Source organism: Phytophthora cinnamomi (genome assembly GCF_018691715.1).
Source record: "Phytophthora cinnamomi strain GKB4 chromosome Unknown Contig67, whole genome shotgun sequence".
Classification (NCBI taxonomy): Eukaryota; Oomycota; class Peronosporomycetes; order Peronosporales; family Peronosporaceae; genus Phytophthora; species Phytophthora cinnamomi.
The window spans coordinates 54,256-80,172 of record NW_027151000.1 but is presented as its reverse complement, the minus strand read 5'-3'; the positions used below and the strand labels follow the sequence as shown (position 1 = coordinate 80,172).

General features: G+C 56.3%; 13 protein-coding genes across 13 annotated transcripts; 7 read left to right on the top strand and 6 right to left on the bottom strand.

The window, feature by feature from the left end:
- Positions 1-91: 91 nt before the first annotated feature.
- On the top strand, positions 92-603 carry IUM83_09323 (RING-box protein 1A; the record flags this gene model as incomplete). The annotated part of the gene is made up of 3 exons (XM_067933754.1): positions 92-209; positions 289-408; positions 503-603. 3 exons carry the CDS (start codon positions 92-94, stop codon positions 601-603), a joined length of 339 nt encoding a protein of 112 aa, XP_067786590.1.
- A 331-nt stretch (positions 604-934) lies between these two features.
- IUM83_09322 (Zinc (Zn2)-Iron (Fe2) Permease (ZIP) Family) lies at positions 935-1,996 on the bottom strand (the record flags this gene model as incomplete). Its single annotated transcript, XM_067933753.1, has 1 exon — positions 935-1,996. The coding sequence occupies one exon, from the start codon at positions 1,994-1,996 to the stop codon at positions 935-937; it is 1,062 nt and encodes a 353-aa protein (XP_067786589.1).
- A 1,301-nt stretch (positions 1,997-3,297) lies between these two features.
- On the top strand, positions 3,298-4,228 carry IUM83_09321 (GTP-binding protein SEC4; the record flags this gene model as incomplete). The annotated part of the gene is made up of 4 exons (XM_067933752.1): positions 3,298-3,310; positions 3,414-3,587; positions 3,700-3,755; positions 3,830-4,228. The coding sequence occupies 4 exons, from the start codon at positions 3,298-3,300 to the stop codon at positions 4,226-4,228; spliced, it is 642 nt and encodes a 213-aa protein (XP_067786543.1).
- Positions 4,229-4,423: 195 nt separating this feature from the next.
- On the top strand, positions 4,424-6,169 carry IUM83_09320 (uncharacterized protein; the record flags this gene model as incomplete). Its single annotated transcript, XM_067933751.1, has 7 exons — positions 4,424-4,736; positions 4,815-4,936; positions 5,009-5,090; positions 5,164-5,252; positions 5,321-5,361; positions 5,454-5,555; positions 5,620-6,169. 7 exons carry the CDS (start codon positions 4,424-4,426, stop codon positions 6,167-6,169), a joined length of 1,299 nt encoding a protein of 432 aa, XP_067786542.1.
- A 197-nt stretch (positions 6,170-6,366) lies between these two features.
- Positions 6,367-7,337, top strand: IUM83_09319 (Axonemal dynein light intermediate polypeptide 1; the record flags this gene model as incomplete). The annotated part of the gene is made up of 4 exons (XM_067933750.1): positions 6,367-6,687; positions 6,760-6,924; positions 6,998-7,102; positions 7,170-7,337. The coding sequence occupies 4 exons, from the start codon at positions 6,367-6,369 to the stop codon at positions 7,335-7,337; spliced, it is 759 nt and encodes a 252-aa protein (XP_067786694.1).
- Positions 7,338-7,466: 129 nt separating this feature from the next.
- IUM83_09318 (Axonemal dynein light intermediate polypeptide 1) lies at positions 7,467-8,354 on the top strand (the record flags this gene model as incomplete). The annotated part of the gene is made up of 2 exons (XM_067933749.1): positions 7,467-7,705; positions 7,778-8,354. 2 exons carry the CDS (start codon positions 7,467-7,469, stop codon positions 8,352-8,354), a joined length of 816 nt encoding a protein of 271 aa, XP_067786695.1.
- A 138-nt stretch (positions 8,355-8,492) lies between these two features.
- On the bottom strand, positions 8,493-10,682 carry IUM83_09317 (putative protoporphyrinogen oxidase; the record flags this gene model as incomplete). The annotated part of the gene is made up of 2 exons (XM_067933748.1): positions 8,493-10,561; positions 10,640-10,682. 2 exons carry the CDS (start codon positions 10,680-10,682, stop codon positions 8,493-8,495), a joined length of 2,112 nt encoding a protein of 703 aa, XP_067786693.1.
- Positions 10,683-10,891: 209 nt separating this feature from the next.
- On the bottom strand, positions 10,892-12,379 carry IUM83_09316 (Protoporphyrinogen oxidase; the record flags this gene model as incomplete). Its single annotated transcript, XM_067933747.1, has 1 exon — positions 10,892-12,379. The coding sequence occupies one exon, from the start codon at positions 12,377-12,379 to the stop codon at positions 10,892-10,894; it is 1,488 nt and encodes a 495-aa protein (XP_067786581.1).
- Positions 12,380-12,679: 300 nt separating this feature from the next.
- Positions 12,680-15,076, bottom strand: IUM83_09315 (putative protoporphyrinogen oxidase; the record flags this gene model as incomplete). Its single annotated transcript, XM_067933746.1, has 1 exon — positions 12,680-15,076. The coding sequence occupies one exon, from the start codon at positions 15,074-15,076 to the stop codon at positions 12,680-12,682; it is 2,397 nt and encodes a 798-aa protein (XP_067786692.1).
- Positions 15,077-16,037: 961 nt separating this feature from the next.
- IUM83_09314 (serine/threonine protein kinase) lies at positions 16,038-19,705 on the top strand (the record flags this gene model as incomplete). Its single annotated transcript, XM_067933745.1, has 13 exons — positions 16,038-16,466; positions 16,551-17,337; positions 17,425-17,642; positions 17,723-17,871; positions 17,963-18,339; positions 18,400-18,494; positions 18,566-18,637; positions 18,704-18,799; positions 18,879-19,001; positions 19,067-19,149; positions 19,236-19,302; positions 19,369-19,489; positions 19,698-19,705. 13 exons carry the CDS (start codon positions 16,038-16,040, stop codon positions 19,703-19,705), a joined length of 2,625 nt encoding a protein of 874 aa, XP_067786580.1.
- Positions 19,706-19,708: 3 nt separating this feature from the next.
- On the bottom strand, positions 19,709-20,582 carry IUM83_09313 (FAM92 protein; the record flags this gene model as incomplete). The annotated part of the gene is made up of 4 exons (XM_067933744.1): positions 19,709-19,858; positions 19,935-20,069; positions 20,135-20,206; positions 20,268-20,582. The coding sequence occupies 4 exons, from the start codon at positions 20,580-20,582 to the stop codon at positions 19,709-19,711; spliced, it is 672 nt and encodes a 223-aa protein (XP_067786691.1).
- Positions 20,583-20,763: 181 nt separating this feature from the next.
- Positions 20,764-23,070, top strand: IUM83_09312 (Cell division cycle 5-like protein; the record flags this gene model as incomplete). The annotated part of the gene is made up of 1 exon (XM_067933743.1): positions 20,764-23,070. One exon carries the CDS (start codon positions 20,764-20,766, stop codon positions 23,068-23,070), a length of 2,307 nt encoding a protein of 768 aa, XP_067786579.1.
- Positions 23,071-23,206: 136 nt separating this feature from the next.
- On the bottom strand, positions 23,207-25,231 carry IUM83_09311 (uncharacterized protein; the record flags this gene model as incomplete). The annotated part of the gene is made up of 4 exons (XM_067933742.1): positions 23,207-23,614; positions 23,689-24,398; positions 24,480-24,711; positions 24,785-25,231. The coding sequence occupies 4 exons, from the start codon at positions 25,229-25,231 to the stop codon at positions 23,207-23,209; spliced, it is 1,797 nt and encodes a 598-aa protein (XP_067786578.1).
- Between the last annotated feature and the right edge of the window lie 686 nt (positions 25,232-25,917).

Genomic DNA, 25,917 nt, shown 5'->3' with positions numbered 1-25,917 from the left:
CAATTAAGTACGAAATATCTGGCGCAAGGGGAAGAAACCATTCACTATCGGTCGACCAGGGCTAGAGGCAGCTACAGCACACGCAGTCGCGATGGACGAGGAGATGAAGAGCGAGGAGGTGAAGGCGGAGGTGGCGCCGGCTGCGGCCTCCAGCGAGGAGAAACGCTTTGAGATCAAGAAGTGGAACGCCGTGGCTCTGTGGTCCTGGGGTGCGTCCGCCTCCGGCCAGCTCAAGATCTTTCACGCGATTATTCCCGCTCATTATTATTGTTGATATCTGCTGCGCAGACATCGTGGTGGACAACTGCGCCATCTGCCGCAACCACATCATGGACCTGTGCATCGAGTGCCAGGCCAACCAGGCGTCGGCCACCAGCGAGGAGTGCACAGTGGCCTGGGGCGTCTGCAGTACGTGCCGCTGCGGACTTGGGTCTGGGTTGATAGCTAGCGATTTATCTAACTTTTACTGTGTTTTATTATCCTCTGTTGCGAATTGCTGCAGACCACGCCTTCCACTTTCACTGCATCTCGCGGTGGCTCAAGACTCGCCAGGTGTGCCCGCTGGACAACCGCGAGTGGGAGTTCCAGAAGTACGGCAGATAAGCAGAGACGACGGCGGCGCGAGCTTCGAGAGATGCAGCACGGCTGTGTGTCTGCTGGCTGTGGTGGTGGCTGTAGAAGCGCATTGCGGTGTGGAGTTGTTGCAATGAATTCCAGACCCGCTCAAGCTCGAGAGAGAAGAGAATGCGATTGTGAGGCGTGGTTTAGCTACTTCAGTAAGTTTTCTCTCATTAACTTCTTTTACTAACGTTATCAGTGAATTTCTGCAATGCCGTCGCACCAGGCGAGTCGCTTTACGGGCTCTTGATTGCCCTACGAAATGGTCGAGGCTTTTGTCTTCGAGAATACAATAGTGAACAGTGGTTGTGTTTGTTTAAGTCCAGAGGGAGAGCATACCCATGGCGCCGTAGCCCGCGAGCAGAGCAGAGCACTTCTCCAACTGGTACCGCGGGTCCTGCAGCTCCTGCGGGATGATCTCCATGATGGCGACGAACAGGAAGGTGCCGCCAGCGAACGCGGCGCACACACCGCCCGCAGGCGTCGCGTTGTTCGTATCTACCAGCAGCCGGCCGAACAGGATTCCTGTCGGCGTCATGAGCGAGAAGACGGCCACCGACGAGAGCAGCTGCTTCCGCGAGACGTTGTGGTGCAGGAACTCGAGCGCCAGCGCGAAGGCCGCCAGCGATTTGTGCGCCAAGATGGCAACGAGAATGTCCCACGCAGGCGTGCTCGAAGCGCCCATGCCCATGCCTTCCATCACCGAGTGGAAGGACAGAGCGATGAACACCACCAGCGCCAGAATGGGGTTGCCCTTGACGATGCCGTGGATGTGCGAGTGCGGCTCTTCCTTGTCGGCTTCGCCGTGCACCGTCAGCTCCGTCGCTTCGCCCTGGGTGCCGTACGCTCCCGTCTCGACCTGGCCGTGCGAGTGGCCATTGTTGTGGCCATGCGAGTGGCCGTTCGCCTTGGGCAGGGTGTTCACTTCAGCGGCACGCGTGATCTCAATGGCGAGCAGCGCGTCCCGCTCCTGCTCTGTGCCGTGCGCGTGCCCGTGTCCATGCACTTTGCCGTAGTGCCGCTGCAGCGCGTGCGCGAGCACCTCGATGAGCAGCACCATGAGGAAGCCGCAGCCGTAGAAGAAGTTGGCCCACTTGAAACAGCGTTTGCTGTCGCCGTCGTAGCGCGTGCGCACGGCCAGGAAGACCTCGGCCGTGTGCTCGCAGCCCCACTCGGTGAGCGCCGCGTTGTTCTGCGCGTCCGGCAGCAGGTGCATGCACGAGCTGGCCAGGAAGATGCCCGCCGCCACCATGTTGAGCACGCTGCTGGCGCGCTTGCTCACGCGCTGGCTGCTCAGCAGCGGCGCAATGCCGCCCACGAGCGCCAGCGCCCAGATGAAGAGCGCCGCCGCCAGTTTGAATTCGTCTACAGGGTCCATCGCGCTGGTCGACACTTGGGCGCGGAGGAGGAAATCGCCGAGTGGCTTGTCGTGCCGCGTCTCTAACAGCGACCATGACTTTATCCGACGGCGGACCAACTTGTCCGACGGCGTCAGTGCGGCATATGTACGGAGTACTCACGATGGGTTTGACTTGTGAGGACCCTGCTCAACAAAACTCATTTAAGTCACGATCGAGACTTTTGATCAGCTAAAACAAATGCAAGCATTTTTATTGGTATACCGGTATTTGATGAAACGAATGGTGATAAAGCTGGAGATACTTTTAGGCAAACACGTATAGTTTTTGAGAAAATGCATCACGGATGCATTCTTAACATTGCAATCCCTAGTGATACACTGACAAATATTGAACGCGCTGACAACAATGATTTATATTGATGGAGTAACATGTTAATACTTTTAAAATGCCAAAATAGATCAAGTCGAGCAACGTCGACAACAAGAACAAGAGGTTCTATCTAATGTGGTAATAATACGAGCTAGTATTACAATAGTGGTAAAGCACTACCGGGCAGATGCTGCCGCTGCTAAGCAAGTGTATGCAATTTCAGTCATCTTCGGTGCGTGCGATAAGAGGACGTGCATGGAGTGGTGCTATTCTGTTGCGATGCGTAGATTGAACTATCTACTTCGGCCTGAACCAAATATGTGCAAGTACAGCAACCAAATGACCCAATCTTGGTTGTTCCCTTTGGCAGACTTCGCCGACATTCTGAAGGATTGAACATTAAAACGGAGAGGCTGTTATCTTGGTACTTCAATAATTGCGGTTTGACAGCGTTTTACTTCCTCCTGCACATCGAATTTGGATTACTCGGGATCTTTAAGCTGTAGCTATATTGTACTCGAGTAGGAGTTAAATCGTACGAGATGCCACTCCGTTGCAAAAAAATGTCCATTTTGTGCAATCAGGACAAAATGTTGCGGATATTCTGAGTGTTGTCTGGGAACCACTCCGTGTCCACGTTTTTTTGCATTGGTAAAAAAAATCATTTGCATTCACTATTGATCGCTAAATTGTGGAGCCAAAATCGGTGCAAGACTGCATAACCTAAACAAAATGTACAAAGAAAGATACACTAAAGCGTAGGTTTTGGAGCAAAACTTGCTAGAGCGCATAATAGTTGGCTCAACGCGCACACGATCACGGCTATTTTTTTTGTTACAGTTCTTTTGAGCGCCAAGCAACACTTCACAAAAACCTCAGTTCAGGATGTCCTCAATTAAGAAATCCTCATGTTAGGTTTTGAGGCACATGCAACCATCCGAGAAGCCGCATGGGAGCCCAAGGTACGCCTGCCGCTGCAGCACTCGTGGGCGGCAGGAGAGCGTTAGCATGTGTCAGCGGTCTGCGAGCTTATTAACCCTCTTTTAATTGCCTGGTGCTATGAAGCTTCGAGCAGCCGGCGGAGGCACGCGCCCGCTGCGCAAGATAAAGGCTCGGATCGACCATCCGTCGACAAGATTAAGGTCGTGCTGCTGGGCGGCGCAACCGTGGGCAAGACAGCGCTGTTCAGACGCTGGATCGGCACTGCGCTCGACGTCGAGTACACGCCGTCCACCACGGGTGAGCACGCGCGAAAACGGAGGCCCATTGGCTGGCGCGTGAGAAGCCACTGGACAGGAAGGCACTCCACGTTGACTCGCTGCACTCTGCGTGTGTATGCTCTGCAATGTAGCCAGCGTAGGCGCCAAGCTGCTTCGTCTCGAGGGACACGAGCCAGTGGTGGTGGAGGTGCGCCCCGTTCGTATTGCTGCGGTGGTGTCGAGCTGAATTGCTGCCGTGCTGGACTGGTATCTGATTCGCAGTTGTGGGACGTGCCGCCGCAAAGCTTCGCGGGCTCGAGCATCTTCTCACGCTACTTTCGCAGCACCCAGGCGATCGTACTGGTATTTGACCTGCAGGCGCCAGCCTCTTGGCGCGATCTGCCCAAATACCTCGACGTAGCTCGTCGAGAGATCGCGGCGACCGAAACCATTGAGGGCCGCCCGCCAACAGCTCTGCCCGTTGTCATGGTTGGCAACAAGAGCGACTGCATCGATGAAGGTGGCCGAGAAGAGCAGCAAGCCGCCCACGCCTGGTGTGACGAGCACGAGATCATTTACACCGAGGTGTCGGCACTCGATGGAGATGCAGCAGCGGTACTCGGCGTGCTCAAGACGGTCGTCGCGCTGCTAGTAGCCCCGCGACCCTCCATTATCTCTTGAACGCGATATTGAATACCACAGAACCCTCGAAATTCAGGCTATTCCCGGTGAAACGTGATCCCAGCAACGGGTGTTGAGCACACTTCGGATACGTCATCACAATGGCTGATAGCACCGTTATATCCGATACATGTGCAGTAAATTCCAGCGATGAGGTATCGCGCCGGCGAAAGCTTAGAGGGCCACGAGCCAAAGATGTCGGACGAGCAGACGCGCGCGATGGAGACGCCGAGCCTGGAGCTCAAGCAGCTCGGGCGCGAGGCCAAGAGCCTCAAGCACAAGCACAAGAGCAAGAAGCAGCAGCAGCGCAAGGAGGGCGGCGACAAGCAGGCTGGAGGAGAGCCCAAGCGCTCGCCCACCGCGGCGTCGCCCGGCCGCCACCACGTGCACGCCAAGCGCAGCGCCAAGGCCAACCGCGAGGACGCGTTGCGCGAGCTGCTGGCGGGCAAGATCGCGGAGATCGAAGTGGGCGGCGAGGAGAACCTGGAGACGCCCATCGACCTCTCGGGTGAGGGCAGCGGCCGGCGCAATAACAGTAGAGAGGGACTGCACAAACTAATGCGGACGATGCTGATGCCGTTGCTAGGTATCTACCAGGACGAGGCGCTGCCCGTGCAGCTGAAGGAGAAGGCGGAGGCGGTCAAGGAGAACGAGTCGCTGCCGGCGGAGGAGAAGGTGGCGGAGCTCGTTAGCAGTCTCAGCCAGGCGGTGCGGGCGTGTTTGTGTGTGTTGAGGAGAGAGTTGAGGTGGCTGCTGACGGGACGGTGTGGGTCTCTGCAGAGTGAGCAGGTGGCGCTGATGCAGAAGAAAATCGGCGAGCTTAACGCCAAGTGCATTTTGCTCAAGCAACGCAAGAGCGCGGGTGCGGGCGTTGATGCGCTGGGATGGAGCGAGGAACGAGCGCGTTATGCTAACAATTTCTTGTCCTGGTGCAGTGAGCACGGAGCTGGTGAAGACCAACACATCGAAGGCCAAGCTGGAGCAGCTCTGTCGGGAACTGCAGAAGCAAAACAAGCTCATTGTGGTACGCATTACGCTGGGAATTTGTGGATCCGATTGGGGATGTGACAGTCGTGGTGTGTTTCTACGTAGAGCGAAAGCCGTCGTATCGCAGATGAAGAGGACCAAAAGAGGTATGTTGGGCAATATATGATTGAGATAGAAGTTATTTTGCAGACGCCTGAACGTGCTTCTCCCAACTGCGTAATGCCTGCCATGCACACAGGCGCGAGCTTTCCGCCCAGTTTCAGAAAACCATTGAAGATGTGAGCGCAAAAATGGATAAGCAGGGCCAGGACTACGTGGCCTCGTTGAAAGAAAACGAAAGGTACGTTCCTGCATCAAGTTATTCCCCTCGACTCGAATCTTATTTTCCTATGCTATGTGTGCAGTCTTCAGCAGAAGTTGAAGGCGTTCCTCGAGCAATATACGGCGCGCGAAGAGCACTTCCAGCGCCAACTAGAGGCTAAGGATTTGACAGTTCAGCTAGCGGAGACGAAGCTGCAACACCAGGTAGAACTCACCACGCGTGAGGCCGAGAAAGTGAAGATTACACTGGACAAGGCCAAAGAGTTTTCCGATCGCGAGGTTCAGCTGCAGGCGCAGCTCAATTCGTACTCTGAGAAATTCGACGTGGTGCAGGAAACGCTGACCAAGAGCAATCAGATGTTCACTACTTTCCGTGAGGAGATGGACAAGATGGCCAAAACGACCAAGAAGCTAGAGAAGGAAAACCTAGCGCTCAGGAAGAAGTGCGCCGAGTACGATAGCGGCGCGATCGCTTCTATTCAGGAGAAGGTGGCATCCGCGGAGGAGACTCTGAAGCTGCAGGAGAAGCTCAAGAAGCTGGAAAGTTTGTGTCGTCACCTCCAAGCGGAGCGCAATAGCTTCCGACAGGCCCAGCAAGTTCAAACCACTGCTGCTGCTACCGAATCAGCGTAAGATGCCACGAGCGTATCTCCAAAGCAAAGCGTGTGCACATGCACAGACCTGACCAAATATAGCGGATCGATCCAAGACTTGTCGACGGTAATAGATCCCTGCCTCCCCAGGCTCTTATCATTCTATGCGTGATTTTCTTCGTGTGCACGAACGCACCAAGCGAAGGCACATTTGGTGAGGAGCAAGTGACAGCGCCCATGAAGTCTGCTGCGAACAACAGGGGTTCTACAGATGTCTCGCCTTCAGCGGATACAACGAGCACCACATCGGTCAGCTTTCTGCACGCGAAAAAGCGTATCGGCAGCAAAGAAGCACCTGTCAACTACTCCTTTGAGGAAAGGGTGTTTTGTCCAGGCGATACTGCACCTGACAAAGCTGCGGCCAAGCTGGAGGTTGTCGAAATGCTTCGGTCTCGTATTCTCTCGGCGGAGAGACCTGAATGGAACATATCAAACTCGAACTGGGACAACATGCAGATGGCGGGCAAGTGCTACAAGAGAACCAATATCAATGCCGAGGTACGCTTGATCGATTTGCTACAGAAATGATCTAGGGAAGCTGAAGTTTAGAGTGTTTATCTTGTTTCGTAGCGAAATCGCGCCCACATGTTTGCTTACAACTTCCGTGCCGAGAAACTACCCATAAAGAACCCAACACTCAAGCCTAAATCAAACCGCTTCAACACAGGTATTCTGGAAGTGGCTCTGAAGGACGAGTATGTGGGCGAAGCCTTCGGGAATGAGCGTGTGATGAAAGTATGTGTGCGCATCAGTTTTGGAGTGTATGAGTACATTTCGTCGGTTTACAGACATCATTTTGCTTGTTCAGGGAATCGCCAAGTGCACAGAGGAGCTGCCGAACCACCCAGACCTGTACGACGCCAAACCCTGGAATCAATCTGTTGAGCTGACGAAGAGCGTTCGCAGAGATCACGTATGTGGATACTGTGTCCGGGGAGGTGAAAACGTAGTTTGACTGGGTGTTGTTTATTGACGCACAGTTTGCAGTACTGGAGGCAGCTCGCCAAACTAACAGCGACAAGTGGCGACAGAAAGTTGGCGCCAAAGAGAATTACAAAAATCCAGAACAACTATCCAAGGAGCTGTCAGCGCGCAAGCGCCAGGAGAAACAGGATCTGGTAGCCGCCAAGTCGAACCAGCGACACTAGTGTAGCTCGTAGTGCCAATAACTCTGAACAACTCCAAAAACTGCATTTTGTCTGGTGAACTTGATGAACGGACGCGACGGTTGCTAGCAGACGCACACAGCACGAGTTCACTCTGGGAATTCTGCAGCGATGTCGACGCCAACTCCTCCTGAATCGCTCGTGCAGTATGGCGATCCAATCTTCACGGGCGAGACGCTGGATCCGCCCAGGAAGGTGCCGGGTGTCAATGCGGGCTCTTCCTCGAACTCGATCACTGCAGCGACTGTCGTGGCAGCAGCGGCTGAATCAGCCGGATCGACAGCAAATGGCAAGGGCTCCGATGGCGTAGCTCGGGTCGAAGATATCCTGAATGCCATTCTACCACCGCAGTACGCTCTTCACTGTCGCCATTGTGCCAATAGTCTTAGCCTGCACTGACTCGTCGATGCTGCTACTTTCAGGATGTGGTCCGAGGAAAACTCGGGATTCTGGCTTCGATACGCGTCAAGTGTGCCCTCGACTCGCTTCGACGTGCTGAAACTGCAGGAAGCACTTGATGCCAAGCTGCTGCAGCGACAAGCTCGAGAGAGCGGTATTTGCCCTGTCCGAGAAGATCTGTACTCGCAAGCGTTCGATGAACTTATCCGTGAAGTGACCCTCAACTGTCCGGAGCGAGGACTTTTACTACTACGTGTGCGCGATGAGCTTCGACTCACCACAGATGCGTACAAAACGCTCTACGATTCGAGTCTCACCTTTGGTGTGCGAAAACAACTGCAGGCCGAGGACGGCATGGGTGACTTGGCGGAGCAGATTGCGAACCTTCAACGCGACAAGGAAGAGAGCGAGAGTAAGGTAGCTGAGCTCACTAACAAGCTCGAGGTGATCGAGAAGCGGGCAGCCGAGCGCAAGGCCCTGCAGGAGAAAAAGTTCAAAGAGGAGCTGGACTTCCTGAAGTACCAAGGGCAGCACCTTGACGCTTTCCTCAAGTCTGCTGGAGGTGGCACTACAGGTATCTCTGCAGCGGGTGCCAAGTAGTTTAGGACTACCGATAATGGAACAGGCACTTTCAAAACTTTGAAGTCAAGGTAGCAACATTGACTGGCCAACACGGTAGCGATACCTCGTAGTACTTCGTTTCGATCAACCTCGCACTCAATCACTGCCATCCTAAGCTTAACTTGTACCGCCCTCTCCGCCACTGGGGTCAGGCTTCGGTTGACTCATGCCAGTGGCCATCTCGGTTAGAAGTGCGTGTGCCGCCGTAACGTATTTCATCTGTTCTTGTGTGACTTGGCGACGTACTTGCTGTCGTTGGACGTGGGGCAGCAAGAAGCTTGCTACCAGCTCTCGCACCACGGATTCATCACTATCCAATTCATTCTCGAGTTTCAGCACGATGCCGTCCACGCCAGCACTACGCACACGCAGCTCGTGCAATGCTTGGGTGTGAGATTGCTCGAGAGCCACTTCCTCCAGCACGTCGTCCACAAAATCGCGAGAGGTCTCCTGATGCACCTGCATGACGCGCCGGAAGACCTCATCTTCACGCTCACGTAGCAGATCCTCGGCTTGCCGTCGCCCACCTTCCTCAACCTCACGCACTCGTCGCTGCTCCGCTGCTTTAATCACGAACGCACGCATCTTGGCCATCTCACGCGACCGCGACAGCTCTTTCGACAAGAAGTCGAGCATTTCAGACACCACTTCGCCCTCCACCCGGGTCTTCGCGGCACCTGCCACTTTGTCAATCGCCTCCGTTCCGGACCCCTGTAACAACTCAAACTCGTGACGACGTTGCACTGCCAGCTCCTCGTCAGCTGCACGCAGCTCGGCAATAAGCTCTGCGCGTCTCTCCTTGCCTTCGAACATCATATTTTGAACAGCGCGACCACGTAGCAGCTTTTGCAACAAGCGCACAGCGTCCTCCACCTCGTGTTCCTGTGCGTCAGTGACATGACCCAAGGCGTAGTCGGGTGTGGGTGGACGAACCAGTGTCTGTTGTCTTTGACTACCATGCCGTGAAAGCGGGCTGGAGGCACTTTGTCGCAATTGACCAGGAGTGTCGGGCGTATTGTCATCACCATCGGCTTGCTCCTTGCTTTTCTTGATGATCGACTCCATCTTAAGGAGGTGAGCCTCAATTGCTGCTTGCTTCCGTTCCTTGGCAGTGCGCCCGCTCTTCTCACGAGGTTTGTACTTACCCGCTGCAGGTAGCAACATTCGCGCGGGTAGAGCGCTCTCAAGCTCGCGCAACGCATCAAGCTGCAAGAATTGAGGCTTGCCAATACCTAACTCTCGAACCTCAATCTTACCCGCCTTACCGTCTCTGGTGACAGGAGCATACACTTGCGAACCAAAGTTGGCGTACTCAGCAATAATGTCACGTCCCCGCTCAGGCCGAGACGCCCCAAACCCACGTTCCTGTTGCCGCTGAGCACGCTTTTTCGTCAATTTGCGCAGAGCTGCCACACGCTCTTGTTGAATGCTTTCAAGTGCGTTTTCCTTTTCATGAAGTAGTCGTTGGCGTAGTGCTTCAAGCCTTTGCTCTGAGAGGAATGCATTCTCTTTCTCACGTTCCGCCAGCGCTTGCTCAAGTAAAGCCACACGCTGATCGTGAAAAGCATCAATCTCGGCTTCGCGGTACGCCCACTCACGAGTTTCTTGAGCTTCCAGCATCGCCTTGCGTAGCAAAAAGCTGGCCTCGTCGGTCATGGGTGGCAGTGATACCTCAAACGCGCGCTTCTTCCGGTTGCGTTCGATAAGCTCAAGTTCAGCCTGCCCAATTGGCAGCTGTCCACGAGCATGGCTCAGCCCACCTAGTGTTGAAATCTCGGGACTCAAACCATTTGCTGTCTTCTGGACAGTGTAGTCCGGGGTGTACGGGTCTGTTTGTGCCTCCGAGTCACGATAAGCGGTTTGGATCCCCACAGACCGCGTATTTCCATCAGCCGCATCGGCAGCAATATAAGAGGACACCGACGACTTCGTGGGCCCTTGGCGTTTGACAGGCGGAGCTGGGGCTGCGAATACTGGAGCAAGTAAAACCTCGGGTGGTTCAGCTTGCAAGTGCGGCAACACTGGCCTACGGTGGAACTTGACGCGTTGGCTGCCGCTAACGAGGTGACTGCCCTCGGCTGGGTTCTGGTTGCTGAGGGTGCTGCTCGTACTTGCAGGTTTCGACGATGATCGGTAGACACCCTTGCGAAACGAGCCGCCAGAGTTGGAGACCGTGTACACAGTATCTACAGAGCACAGCAGGCGGGAACGAAGCAACAGTTAGGTTCATCTCGAGAGCTACATGACGCAGTCATGAGACGTACCATACACAGGATCCAGCGCTCGCGATGGCACCGTCCGCGACATATTGCTACAGCACGGCGATATGACTGAAAGATCGACCGGTCGCTTGCAAATGAAGCAAAACCGTTTCCAGCGCAGGAGACACTCGCGTAAATAACACGCAACAACGAGAACAGCGACAGCATGTTCATTTTCGCCGCTGTGCGGGGATACCTCGCTACGCACACACTTTCCGGACACCAAAATGTGCGCATGCACCAAACTCTAACAACTCAAGACGACACACTATTGGCAAACTTGAGCGCGAGCTGCTTTGAGTGCGTCACGCAGTCAGCTAGGCCAATGCCGTAAAAGCTGTTGCCTCCTAGGAACAGGCCTGGAGCGCTGCGTGCAGCCTGCTTCTCGATGTGCTGGAGCGTTTGGCCGAAGCCAACGTGGTACTGGGGAATTCCATTCGTCAGAGCCATGGCGCGCACGTAGTCAGGCTTGCGCGAGATGCCAAGGTGGCGCTTCAAGGCGTCCAGAGCATTGCGCTCCAGCTCTCCCTCGGGCAGCGACGCCACCTCACGGAAGTGCGCGCCGCCGCTCATGACGCTTAGGCGCGTCTGCATCTTTCCCTCTGCGTTCTGCACGGGGAAGGTGTTGGAGTCGAACACGACGCCGAGCACCTTTTCGCGCTCTGCTGTGGGGATCAGATATCCGAAGCCCTCGGTCTGCAGCACCTTGTCGTTGTATCCAACGTGCACCATGCCCATGTCGACAAACTTGATCTCGTCGAGCGCTTCGGCCAGTCCAGGCGCCGAGTCCTTCACAGCCGGAGCCAAATAGCACGCCGGGATAGTTGAGAACACGTGCGAGGCCTTGATCGGCTCGCGGATCTCACCGGAGATGGGGTCCTTGCTCTCCACGACGAAGCTCGGTCCCTTTGTGGAGCCGTTGTTGTGTCCGTGCACCTCCAGCCTCGTCACCTTGGTGTTCAGGAGCAGATCAGCCATCGGGTCGGCCTGGATCTTGTCCGCCAGAGCGTCCATCAGCGTGCTCATCCCGTCCGCGAAGCTCACGCTGACCGACTTCTCGTGTGTCTTGACAAAGTCCGACTTCTTGGTGCCGTCCAGCAGCGCGTCGTCCCCACTGGCACCTCCAAACAGCATGCCCTTGACCACAGACCCGTGCTTCCTCTCCATATCCAGCAGCATGGGGAAGCACGCGCGCATCGACAGCTTCCGGATGTCTCCGCCGAAGATGCCGGAGGCCATGGGGTCCAGCAGCCTCTCGGCCACCACGGGGCTGAACCTCCTGGCCATAAAGCTGTACACAGACTCGTCCTCCACCGCCGCAGGCTTGACGAACAGCTCGCGTAGCGCCGCGCGCGCCACGGGGAGCGTCAGCGGCCAGCGCAGCAGCTCCAGCAGCGAGTCTGGCACCTTCTCCACCCTCCCGTTGCGCAGGATGTAGCGCGCGTGCGCCGCCGGGTCCACGGCCTGCATCTGCTTCTGCAGCTGCAGCTGTTCCACCAGGCGCAGCATCTCAGCACCGTTGCGCGACGGCCGGAAGCCGCGCGGCCCCTCCTCGAACAGGAATCCGTCGCGCCGCGCCGTGCGCACCCAGCCGCCCGAGACGGAGCTCGCGTCCAGCACGCGGATGCGCGTGGCGTCGGCCACCGCCTTGGGCAGCGCCTGGCGCAGGAAGTAGGCCAGCGTCAGGCCCGAGATGCCGCCGCCCAGCACCACCACGTCGCGCGCAGCTCCAGCTCCGGCCATGACGTCGTCAATTGGCTAATGGGGGATTTGAACTGCTCCTGGTTGGTAGAAATGCGGCGGGTTCAACATGGATACGACACGCGGGCGGTAAGGAACCGGTATAGATCGCGGTATTTTGGAGTTGAAGTGAAGTGGACGGACCAATGGGCGAGCAGCACAAAAGGCAACAAGCTGCGCGAAGGATGCAATGACTTTGGGTGTATTGGTATAAATTGACCGCACGACTGCGTTCTACCTTGGAGCGCAGCCCCGGCTAATAGAGAGGAGGTTCTACTACGAGGCGTAGAGGTGAGTGAGCGATCAGATGCTCGGCGACTGGACCTTCTTGCCCTTGAAGAGGCCACCGAGAGCGCCGAGCCCGCCGGCCGACTTAGCACCTTCTCCGCCGGGAGCCAGCCCCTCGGTCTCCTGCTTCTGCTGCTTGGCGCGACGCTCGAGCTCCTGCAGACGCGCCTCCAGCTGGTCGTACGTGCCTTTGGCGACGCCGCGCAGACGCTTCTGCAGGATGATGGCCGACACGATCAGCGGCAGCAGGAACAGGCTCAGGAACAGCGCACACAGCGAGATGGCGAGTGTCGTGCCCAGCACGTCGTTGCACAGAGCCTCGTTGATGGCGTCGAAGGATAGATTGGTCCACGAGCAGTCGCCCGAGCAACGAGCCTGCTCCACCGAGGTCAGCAGGTTGCGCACAACACCTTTATCTCCCAGCATCGTCGAAATTGGACCAGTCTTCAGAGCGGTGATCTTCGAAAAGTAGCTGGTGGCGAACTCGCTGATCGACACCGAGTAGTTCCACTGCTCTGGGAAGTTTTTGCCCGTGTCGCCCAGAAGAGCCTCGCGCATTTCGTCCAGCATCGTGCTCGCCTTGTCGAAGGCCAGCATGTACTGGTAGGCGTCGCTGAACGCAACTTGACAGGCAGCCTGGGGCTGGCTTCCAGCCTCTTTAGAATCACAATGCGCGTTCATGAAGCACACAGGCAGCACGTCAGCGGTTGAGTTGGCACAACGAGAATTGTACTTCGTGGACGGTAGGTTGTACGCCAACCACGGGGTCAAGACGTTTTCTGTCGTGAACTTCGTGGTTGCGGTGATATTTGCTTTTGTCGCTGCGGTAGCAAGTTTGGACACGAGACTTCGTGAGCGCGTAGAGTTGAAGCTGAAGTCTGTGAGGTCGTAGTTCGAGACAATCTGGCCGTACGTCGCAATAATGGTCGGCACGCTGGTCGTATCGGTGGCCTTGACAACAGCGTATTCCTCTTCCACGTTGCAGGAGAACGATAGTGGGGTGTCAAGTCCGAGCGGTGTGAGGATGTTACTACCGTTGAAGCAAGCATTCGCCATCGCGGACATCTGAGTGGATGCATAGGGAGACATGTCCTGATGTAGCACCTTCATGTACTCGCACGAGTCGTACCATACAGCGCCGACAGCAAGGAGAGATGCCGACAGGACGAAGCTCAGCACAGCCACGAGCACACCTAGTGCCCAGCTCACGTGCAAGAGGTGCACCCACTGGGTGGTCTTAGCAGTGCAAGCGTTCTTGACGATTGCAATGATGCCCAGGATCGATGCGATCATGCCGAAGAAGAAGACACAGACCACGAGAGCGCTGCGGGAGAACGACAGATTGTTGAAGGTGCTGCTGAGTACATCAACGACGTCCATGGAGCTGTTCGTTGTGACGCCCAAAACCGCAATATCACGTGCCGCTGTACGCAGAGCTGTGTCAAGAGCAGTGCTTCCAGTCACGAGCGAGCTTAACAGCAAGCCGACCGCATCTCCAACGATGTCGCTACTAGCAGAGATGGCGGCGTCGCTGTTGTTCACGAAGAACGTGACCGGTGAGCCGCAGACTCTGTCGGGGCATGCCATGCAAAAGGTGTCGCTGCTGGTAGGATCGCACGTCAGGGACGGGAAAGCACCGTGGTTGTAGTAAATGCTACCAAATTCTGCGAGCATTTGCCTGAGTGTAGCGCCATCAGTAGCGATCCAGTCCGAGTTCTTGAGCTGGGAGTTCACTGCTTTAGTCGCAAGAGCAAGCTCCGTTGTGGCATTGTTCAGTGGAACGAGCAGGTTAGCTACGAAGATGTTCGCATTTTCCAGGGTGGCCTTCAGAGAATACAGCACGCCTTCAACGCCATCGGAGATGTTGGTGTTCAGCGCAGCAGTGATGACCATGCAGATAAAGACGGCCAGCGAGCACACGAGGAATGTGAGTGTCGGGATAATGATATCGCAGCGAGAGTATCCCTTCTCACTCGGCTCGCGACCACCGCACTGGTTGAACATGCATCGAGCCACAACGAAACCAATGCAGCCAAGCGCAGTGAGAACACCCATGACGGTACCGGGGGCCACGAACGGCGCCAGCGAGCTGGGATATCCCGTCGACATCCACTTGGTCGCAGTAGTGACATCGGCATCGGTGAAGAGCTGGCGGCGGGCGTCCGTCCCGCTAGGCACAACATCGTCCCACTTGCAGTTGCTTCGGCGCTCGCACTTGCCCTTGCTGTTGCAGGAATCCGTGTCAAGCATGACGACGCACTTGCCGTTGATGTCTCGCACAGCATCGCTGCTTGACGAATCCACGCAGCGCTCCAGCTCTGCGTCTGACGAGGACTTCACGCATATGTACGTGGTGAACTTCGTCAATGAGTCCTTGTACCAACTGTTGCTCTTCTTGCGGAGTCCCGCCATCGCAGTGTTGCCCGCAACGGCGGACAGCTTGAGCGCACTCTGACGAGCCGTTTTGTATGCTACGATAGCGTTCGGCTCATCAGCGTTGATCTCCGCAGACGTCATTCCGGTAGGCGAGACGTAGTTGGTGTTGTTTGCAGTTCGCGCGGGGCAAGTGGCCTGCCAGGCCAATGACGCCGCGTCCGAGCACGTCGTCGGCCACGTGGTCGTACCGGCAACGAGCGGATTCCACCCCATCGTCGTGCTGAGGAGCAGCGCGAGCCCCTCCCGATAGCGCATGGTGTCGGTGCTTGATCTCGGCCTGCTGCTGCTTCCTCCCGCACTCGCGCAATCCAAATCGAGAATGAGCCGATCGAATGCAAGCAGAAACCAACCACGGGTCATCGTCCAGACAAGACGCCAAGCAAGACGAGCGCACGGAGATAGACCAAGAGGTTTCCATCTATTATCGACCGCGTGCAAGGTCAAGCATCCCGTAAATATAGTGCAGGGCTTGCAGCATCGCAGATGAATGGGCAGCTAGGCGATTTGGCACGTTCAACTTGCTCGTCGAGGCGTATTTAGATCCTTATCAGAACCTGAGGCTTAGCCGCGCCTCCAGCAAACATGGTACTGCTAAGAGAGAGCACTAGCGACCCAACCAAACGCGAAGGTACAAGATTTGTATCTTGTTGAGAACCATGTAATCAATGCGCTCCTCTTCTTGGGATTGCTGGCTGTGCTGTCCACTACTGTGCCTGTGAAACCACAGTTTGAAACTCGCCCCACTATCAGGTGCCAGTGAGTAAGTTGAAGTTGCTCCATAACAGTTAATACGATTCTGTAGCACATGCTCTTCAACTGTCGTAGATTTCCCTCTCAAATCCATTGATCTGTGTCTGGAGGTAGACCTGCGAGGAGGGATACACTTCGAGCTTCAGTCGCAGCAGGTAGGCAGGTAAGGCAAGGCAAGGCAGACGCGATGCCGGAGCAGCTCAGCTCGAAGAAGAAGAAGACCCGGCACGTGTCCAAGCCCGCGGCGGCCCGGCAGACGTCTCCGCCCGCGTCTCCCGCCGTGGGCGCCGCCGCCTCCGGGTCCACGAGCCACCGGCGGGACCTGCTGGACGGCTCCATCCAGGAGGTCTCGCGCAAGACGCTCATGGAGAGGTTCCGCAAGCGCGGCCGCGTGGAGAGCGCCAACTACGAGCAGCACTCGCGCGCGGGCCTGGAGGGACGCTCGCGGGCGGCCGCCAACACGACGCTGCAGTCCAACAGCTCGTCCTTCGCCAACACGGCGGACGGCGGAGCGCCCATCCTGCTGCGGGCGGGGCGCGCGCCGCACCACGCGACGTTCCTCGTGCACAAGAGCGCGCTGGCCAGGCCACAGTCGGCGCCCAACCTCACGGAGCAGGTGCGGCAGCAGCCTGCAGGGACAAGTTGGCGCAGGAGGCTGGAGACTGATCTGCTGTGTGTGTCTTGTGTGTTGCCGCCGTAGGCGGACGACGAGGTGATCGCTCGGATCTTCCCGGACATCTGTCCGCGCGAGCTGCGCATTGCAGAGGTCAAGTCGTGGGACTGTCCGTGGATGCACAAGGTGTTTCCGGCGGATACAAAGTCGGAGACGACGGCACAGGTGACGTTGCTCAGCCAGCCGCGGACGGGGGAGCTGCTGTCACAAGCGGCGCGTGGATCCAAGGCGGGAACGACGGCGATACCGTCGCCTTCTTCTCGTGCACGTGGTGATGTTCCGCCCCCTCCAGCACCAGTTGTGGCGAGTAGCAATGGGCTTCGCCGGACGACTGCGGACGATACGGTGGGAAAAGGGGACCATTCGGCCAGAGAATTGGAGAACGAGATCGACTCGTTAACCAACCAGCTATCGCTGGAGGAGAAAAGACAGCGGCCGATATCTCCAGCGAAAAATACCGAGTCGTCGGGTGCAGCAGGAACTCCGCCGCCGGTATTCACTCCGCAAGGTGGTGCTACACCGCAATGGAAAACTGTCGAGTCAGCGAGAAGGACTCCAGGTAGCCGTCCAGGCAAACGTCCACAGTTGCGACTAAAGCTGGAAGATATGCCTACACCTCAGCAGGCCGAGGAGCGTGCTCAGCGAGCTGCCACCCGGCTTATTGCTAAGCGGGATGCAATGGAGGCAGCTGCGATCGCAGCAGCGGCCGCGTCTGGATCCAATACACCTGCCAATGGCCCAAGTGCTGCACAGCAGGCACTGATGAAACTAAATTTCAGCTCCGGTTCCGAGTCGGATCTTCAATCCCCTAGCGGTGCGCGGCGCAAATGTTTTGGGGTTTGTGATTGGGTGAAGTACTAACCTGCTTGTTGTATCTACCTCTTTGAATTCACTTTTGTAGAAGGGGGAAGGCATAGTGCAGGCAGCGCTTATTCTCCAAACCACGGCATGTTTACTACGAAGAACGTAGCCGTATCAGAGGCTGGTATTTCGTCCCCAGATGCAGCATGTCTGCATTTGCAAGAAAATCTCGAGCGTGTTAAAGAAATCGGTCGAGGAGCTTCAGGTGTGGTGTATAAGGCTATCCACATCCCTACACTGAAAGTGGTCGCTGTGAAGGTTAGTTTATATACTCTTCCGTGGTCTGTTACCAGTTTTGCTCACATTTCCAATTTCTTTTTATTGTTTACGTCACGCAGGACGTACCGGTCTATGGGCGAGGTCAACGTCGGCAAATGGTTCGAGAGCTACATGCGCTGTACTCAAACCTTGTACCGATGGCAGATAACGATAGTCCAGTGCCTCAATATCCTGCCCCCGTTAAAAGCACCAGCAAACCGAAAGCAAAGTACGTTTGGAAGCTGCTCGATTGGTTAATGCTTCACCCCACATCACTTTTTTGACTGAACATTGGGCAAATCTGATTATTTTCAATGCAGGCCCAGTCCCTATATCGTCTCATTCTATGATGCCTTTGTCGACCGCCCCAAAAACTCAATTTGCATGGTGATGGAGTATATGAGCACGGGGTCATTGCAAGATATCGTTTTACGCGGCGGTTGTCAAAATGAGAAGGTTTTAGCGCGGCTAGCAACCGGCGTATTGCATGGCTTAGCACACATTCACAATAAGCGAATGGTGCATCGTGATATCAAGCCACACAACTTGCTGACGAATCGACAGGGCGAGGTAAAGATTTCGGATTTTGGTTTGGCACGTACACTGAACGACAACTCTACCACAACAAAAACGTTTGTGGGGACACTTCTTTATATGGCCCCCGAACGGATAGGCGGCGGCGATTACTCTTATCCAGGTACGCCTTACATTGTTTATCTGCGACGCCCTTGAGGAATCTAACTGATCGCTTTTGTAGCCGATGTTTGGTCCTTTGGACTAGCGCTGATATCCGTCGCGTTGGGTCGGTATCCACTTCCTACGCAAGACGGGTTTTTCGGTTTGGTTGATTCTGTAAGTTTGGGCCGGGCCAATTACTAATGAATATGAAGGCTGCGTGCTAACAGTGGATTGTGTTGGTACAGGTTGCAAACGAACAGTGCCTAAAGCTGCCAGCTGAGTCCTTTTCTGAGGAATGTCGCTCATTCGTTGATCAGGTACGACCAATTTTGCTATCGTAACTTCAACAAGATCGTGTAAACCGACAATTGTCACACTTGCAGTGCCTTCTAATTGATCCCGAAGAAAGATCATCGGCAGAGGCTTTGCTTCAGCACCCTTTTATTCAGAAGTACACTGCCGAAGAAACGCTTGATGAGGTAAGGCTTTCGTTTTCATATTATGTAAAACTATCGTAGATCATTCTGACGGCGTTTCTCGATTCATGTGGTACTGTAGTGGTCATCGTTCATAGATAGGATTCAACTTTGCGAAGAGCGTGGCAGTGAGCTGGAATCGCTAGGTGATGCAGTCTATCGGCATATGTACGAACACGCGGTGAAGTTTTCGCACCTGCCCCAGGTACGCTTGATCGAAGCAACCACTTTGATAAGTGAGTACTTAATGGATCTCTCCTCTGCGCGCAGTCCGACTACGGCGTATCATTCGTGTCACAAGCGACTCCAACGTTTTCTCGACGAGAAATATCTCTGCAGCCGGTGCAAATGAGGTACCGCATTTGCAATGTTACAAGTGTAGCGCATTGTCACGCTTTCTTACGCACTATACTGTGCAATCGGTTTTGTATTTCAACAGTCTTCAGCTAGGCCTGGCTAACTACTTGAATTTGCCGGTGCACTTGGTTTACGAGAAGTTCGAAGAGGTACGTGCAAGCTCACAAGCTGGCTGACTTTGATTTTCTAAGCCTAGAACTAAGTTGTTATTGCAGAAACGGTGCTATTACAGTGACAAACTGCTGGAAGATTATTGCTATTCACCACAGAGCTGGACAGCGTCACCTGGAATTTCGCGGCGTCAGCAATTTGGAATTGGTACCGATAGCCCGCAGCGTACGCCAAGCGAAAGGGGTTCGTTTTGGCGGAAGTTACAGGAAAGCATGGCAAAACTTGGTCACAGTAGGCGCAGAAAGGAACGGCAAAGAGGGCGCTCCTCGGCGGCTTTATAGCTCCAGCGCGTTGTACAGGGAAATTCGACTGACGGCGAGATAATTTCAAGAAATGAAAAATACTTACGGCTCTACCGCGCTGAATGATGCAGTTGGTTGATATCTAGCTCGCGTCAGCTGGATTAGCCTGCGTTGGCGCCTTCAAATGGTCGGTGGGTTGAAGCTTCGCAATGGCTTGGCACGGAGCAGCAAACAGCTCCAGTCCTTTGGCGTGGTAGAAGGCATGGGAGCGAGCCAACTCGTTTACGATTTTCTGGCATCGATACACAGTACTGCTCATCAGTTTGGGGTGCAGCGCAGTGCCCATGGGGCAAAGGCAACAAACTCACCTTCATCTTCTGGATCCGGTAGCGATCAAAGTTCTCCAGGTGCGTCTCCAGCAGCGCGTTCACGTTCTCCACCCGCCGCTTCTGGTCCGACAGCATGCGCAGCTTCTTCTCCTTCTCCTTGGCCGAGCTCCCTCGCTGCAGCCACAACAGCCGCACACTCAGCACCACAACTGCAGCACATTCCAGCCACACCCACTCACCCTCAGCTCGTCGTACTCCTTCTGCAGCTTGGCCTCGATCTTGATGGCCTTCTCCCGGTCCTCCAGCAGCCTCTGCACCGCAGCAGCACCGTCAGATCTGCACCGCCTCCTCTGGCCTCCTGCCGCCGCGCACCTTCATGGGCACGACGGCCCAGTCCTGGATCTGCGTGACCACCTGCAGGATCTCCGTCTCGGGGCGCAGCAGCATCACGTCGTGGCTCTCGCTCGCCAGCCGCTGGCCGCACTCGCCCAGACTGCCCAGACACTGGGCCAGGGGCGCGCACTCCTCCTGTGCCGCGATGTCCTCGAGGCTCTTGGCGAAGGCGCCCAGGAAGGCCTCCTGCTCCTCGCGCGCCTTCAGCATCCGCGCCACCAGCTCCTCCAGCGCCCGTCCGTTGCGCTCCATGAACTGCAGCTGCGCCTGCAGACTGCGCCCGCGCGGCTCCATCGCTACTTGCACAGTCGTCCTCCAGGCCCAACTTCAAGATCCGTGCCACACCAACTGCACACCAACCCCAAAATTTGTGTACACCCGGTGTGGCGCGGCCTCCGACACCATTGCCATTAGCTCTTCGTCCGCTGTAGCTCTGTAGGCGCGCGCGCCTCCGTCCCTCCCCCCCGCAGCAGCCATGCGCATCATGATCAAGGGCGGCGTGTGGAAGAACACGGAGGACGAGATCCTCAAGGCGGCCGTGATGAAGTACGGCATGAACCAGTGGGCGCGCGTGGCGTCGCTGCTGTCGCGCAAGTCGGCCAAGCAGTGCAAGGCGCGCTGGTACGAGTGGCTGGACCCGAGCATCAAGAAGACGGAGTGGAGCCGCGAGGAGGAGGAGAAGCTGCTGCACCTGGCCAAGCTCATGCCCTCGCAGTGGCGCACCATCGCGCCCATCGTGGGGCGCACGGCGGCGCAGTGCATGGAGCACTACGAGCGGCTGCTGGACGCGGCGCAGCAGAAGGAGGGCGTCGAGGTGGGCGACGACCCGCGCCGCCTGCGCCCCGGCGAGATCGACCCCAACCCGGAGAACAAGCCCGCGCGGCCCGACCCCGTGGACATGGACGAAGACGAGAAGGAGATGCTGTCCGAGGCGCGCGCGCGCCTGGCCAACACCAAGGGCAAGAAGGCCAAGCGCAAGGCGCGCGAGAAGCAGCTGGAGGAGGCACGTCGCCTCGCCGCACTGCAGAAGAAGCGCGAGCTCAAGGCGGCCGGCATCATGTCCTCCAACCCGCGGGTCAACATGAAGAAGCGCAAGTTCATCGACTACGCGAGCGAGATCCCGTTCGAGAAGAAGGCGCCCGCGGGCTTCTACGACGTGTCCGAGGAGAAACGTCTGTCGAGCAAGGGACTCGACCCGAAGAAGGCGGCGCTCCAGCTGGACAAGCTCGAGGGCGTGCGCCGCGACGCGCAGGAGAAGAAGGAGCGCAAGCAGGACGCCAAGCGGCAGAAGTCCCTCATGAAGACCAACTTGCCGCAGGTGATTGCAGCGGTGAACGAGAAGAACGACCCCATCAACGCGATCAAGCGCACCCCGCTCGAGCTGCCTGCGTCTGTGGTCTCGAACGAGGAGCTGAGTGACCTGGCCAAACTGGGCATGCACGCCACCCACGCAGCTGCTCTTGCTCTTGAGAATGGCTCGGCCACCGAGACGCGTGCACTCATGGGTGACTACAGTGCTACCCCGCTTCGCTCTGCTAATGGAGGCGCGACAGCTACGCCTTCTAGTCGCGACGTGCACGACAATATCATGCAGGAAACGGCTAACCTGCTCGCCATGAGGAACAGCGCTACCCCATTGCTGGGAGGAGAAAACGTTGAACTCTATGAAGGAACGGGTTATGCGGGCGCGACTCCATCTCGGACACCTTCGTCGGCGGTGGCCGGGGCTGCTGATGACAAAACACCGATGTCAGCTGCGCGGACGCCATTGCGTGACGAGCTGGGCATTAACCCAGGACAGCTCTACGGCACGGAGGCTGAAAGCGCCAAAGTTGAAAAGGCAAGAGTCAAGCGACTGGCTGCTAGCCTGCGTCAAGGTTTTGACAGCTTGCCGGCCCCGCAAAATGAATACGAAATTAACATTCCGGAGAAAGAGGAGGCTGATGATGAGCGTACCGCTGCTCTGAAGGAGGAGGATGCTGGAGAGCGCGAAGTCCGCGAAAAGCATCAGCGCGAGTTGGAACGAGAGCGGGAGCTGAAGCGACGGTCGACGGCTGTACAGAAGGACCTTCCTCGGCCTTCGAAGGTGAAAAAGGTGCTAATTCACAGCGCGTTGAAGGAGGTTGCTGACGAAATGTACCGAATGCTGGAGTATGATATCGTTAAATACCCGGTGGACGATGGCAAGAAGAAAAGCAAGAAGCGCAAGAAATCCTCGAGCTCAGTTGCAGCTCCGAATCTCCAACAGTTCTCAGACAGTGATATGGAACGCGCCCGGCAAATGGTACAGATCGAGGCCAGCCTGAGTGGTGAAGACGATGTGTGGAAATCCCAAGACGTCGAAATTATCAGTACGAAGTGGAAGGAGGTTCAAGCGCGCTATCTATGCAAAGCTGACGGCGAAGGAAAGAGCGACGGTGTGCATCTCCAGTTCGCAGCATCTGATGAGGACAAGCTGCGTGCCGTACAAGCTCGCTTTGCAGAGCTGAAGGAAACTGAGCAGCTCCTGGCTAAGCGCGCACAGAAGCTCGACGAGCGAGCGCGGGTTGTGAATGGCGGGTTTCACCGTCGCTCAGAAAAGGGCCTTGAGTTGCTGCGTGACCACATGACCGAGCTTCAGAACGCGACAATTGAGCAGTCATGCTTCGAGAACTTGTCGAGCCTTGAGTCCCAGGCTCTGCAGAGCCGCATGGCCCGGTTGGCAAACGAGGTTAACTCGCAGCAGCTGATCGAGGTGAATTTGCAGAAGCAATATGCAGCATTGGTCCAAGAGCAGCAGTAGCTTCAGGACGTGCTGCTCAGTTGTGGCAGATCGTTCTGCCTGCTAATACTAAAACCTTTCCAACTGCACGTCAATTAAAATCTCCCTCAATTAGTCTATTTCTCCTGTGAAGAAGTCACCTCGCCTGCCTGCCTGCCTAACTATCGTCGTCGTCACGGAACAGAACGGTTTTTGCAGACGGAGATGCACTTCGACCGATTCGCAAGTTTTCGAGCGAGTACTTGCGGTGCATGAGGCTAACGAGTGTCTTGAGCTCGTGCCACTTTGCTGACATCGTGGACTTGTGTGTGTCTGCTAGTTGGTCCAGCTTGCCCAACATGATTTTCATCTCCTTGGGCGTAAGGATATTGAGGAATGCCTGAAGTGCTAGATCCATCAATGCCACCTTCTTGCACAGCACATCGAACGGCGGCGTGGTCTTTGACGCCTTGCCGTTTTTACGAGTTTCGGCATATTTGTGAGTCAGGTCCTCCACAATGCCAGCGACGATGTCCACGACTAGCCCACTCTGAATCGGAAATTTCAGAGGCCTCTCAGAACTTGTCTACACGTTTTAACACACAAGCCAGTCATTAGCAAACTAAACAGAGAGAATTTAGCAATGACAGCTTGACGCACCCCTTCTGCTGCATTTTTGTCGATGCGGTGTTGCAAAACGTAGATCGATAATCCAGTTGTGAGCTGCGTGCCTCGCATCGTGCGCGGAAGTCGACGTGCGACGGCCAACCACCCAGCAGCTGAGTCAAACAAGCCCTCGTTGGCCCCCGCAATGCGCAGGACAAGCTGCGGTGCCCACTCTCTCCGCCACTCAGCACGCGGGAACACATCCAGGAGTTCTTCAATGCAAATAGTGGCCAGATCAACGATGCTGGCGTGGATATCGTTCTCAAACTGCATCCGAAGAAAGAACATGGTGAAGCTAAATGCATCGTAACCCTCAAGCTTCAACGTCTTCGTGCGCAAACACAACACCAAGTACATCAGCACGTAGTGCATGTTGAGGGTCGGAAACGGTAGCGCTTGAGCTTTCTTTGTCGACGGCGGAGTAACCGGGATCTTGCTCTTCACACTCATAGACCTTTTGCTGTCCTGGAAACCATAGGCACGGAAGGCATTCAGGAAGTCATAGATGGACGGCTTCCACTCCATTTCAATTGACGGAATGTCATCGCCAAACGTCGAGCGGAAGTCTTCAATCGGGTGTACAAAACATGCGACGGGTAGAGCCGAGCTTAAACTAGGAACGAATGCCTTTTTGGCCGAGCTCATGGCGAGAAAGAGGTTGCTGAAACAGCCACCCACCACGTGACTATTGCTGTGCGTTGACACTACGAATCCAAACGAAACACGAAGAATCCCTGGTTAGATGATGTCCCTTCTCAAGTACCCACTCCTCCACAGCCACGTACTTGTCATAAATAACCACGAGCCGATCTTGGGCGGCAGCAGAATCGGGGTCGTGGCTGAGCCTCTGGTGGTCGACTCCGCCTGGCGCTTGAGCATGCAGCGAATCAAAATTGCCTTGGACCACAGCAGTCCGCTGAGCTCCGCGTCGTCTGTGGACTGCATGGTCTCGTACACCAGCTTCAGGTCTCCCTGCAACTCAGTCTCTGTCGCCTTGTACGTGCGGTATGGCAGCGGCTGCAGCAACAGAAACATCACAGCGGTCGTTAGTTCTTCCCCTCCCCCCTGCAGCAGCAGCTTCGCGATGCACCTCTGTGATGGGCGTGAACACGTAGCCGAACTTCTCCTCGGCCACCGTCACCTCCGAGCCGGAGAAGAGGTAGCTGTCGCCCGAGAGCGCCGACATGTTGCTGGCCATGTGGCTCATGAGCTTCCCCATGGACGAGGAGCCGCCCTCCGCCGAGTCCCTGGCCGCCGCCTCGCTCTCCTCGCGCAGCTTCTGCAGCTTGCGCTCGCGGTTCTGGCGCTTGCGCTTCTCCGCCAGGTCGTTGCTCAGCAGCGCGTCCAGGCTCGAGAACTCGGCCAGGATGGCGCTGGCCTTCTGCCGCTTGCCGCGCGCGCGTCGCGAGTCGCTCACCAGCTCCTGCTCCTCCTCGGACGAAGAGGACTCCGACGTCGTGCGGTGCCGCTTGCTGGCCGCGGACGAGGCGGCGGGCGCCTTGGCGGCGCGCGAGCGCGACGGAGCTGTTCGAGCCATTCCCGCGGGCAAGGTCGAGTTGTGTCGGCGTAACCAGACCCATAGTTCTCTCGGATTGGTCCAAATTGGAAGCAAAGTTTTCGACCAATCGGATTGGATTACATCGGATTGCCACCTCTGGAGGACATTTATGTAACTGACGTTGAAGTGGCTCCGAAAGGATCCAGATGGGTCCTTCCTACTTATCAGCCATGACCTGCTCTGCGGGCACCGAGTCGGCAGTGCCGACAGCAGCAATCAACCGAGTCATGGTCATCAGGCAGCCGCCGCCCGCGGCACGACCGCCCTGGATCGTTTGAGGAGAGCGTCATTTGGATTTGAGTTCTGTCCAGCAGCTTCCTGCGCGGTCCAAGCTTTGCTGCTGTTCGGCGCCACCAGAAACAGTGCGCATTGACCAAGCACGCCCTCGCGTCCAGTCCAGAGACTCGCTGGCAGAGAGTGCTCTCCAGCGCTCTCTGGCCCAGAGACTCTGGGCCGAGGGCTCTCGCGCGATACAGTACCTACCTAGGCTGCTGTCGCCGACTTCGCATGTTCCTGCATGACAAACGGCACTGCAGGAAATAGCAAAGGAGCCCGGGAGCTCCGCGCTTTCGCTCCAGCTTGTCAGGGCGCGCGGGCATCTTGCCGCCGAGGTCGACCGGACGGCGCGAACGTAGGCAAAGCCCAACACGGCGATCCTGGGCCGC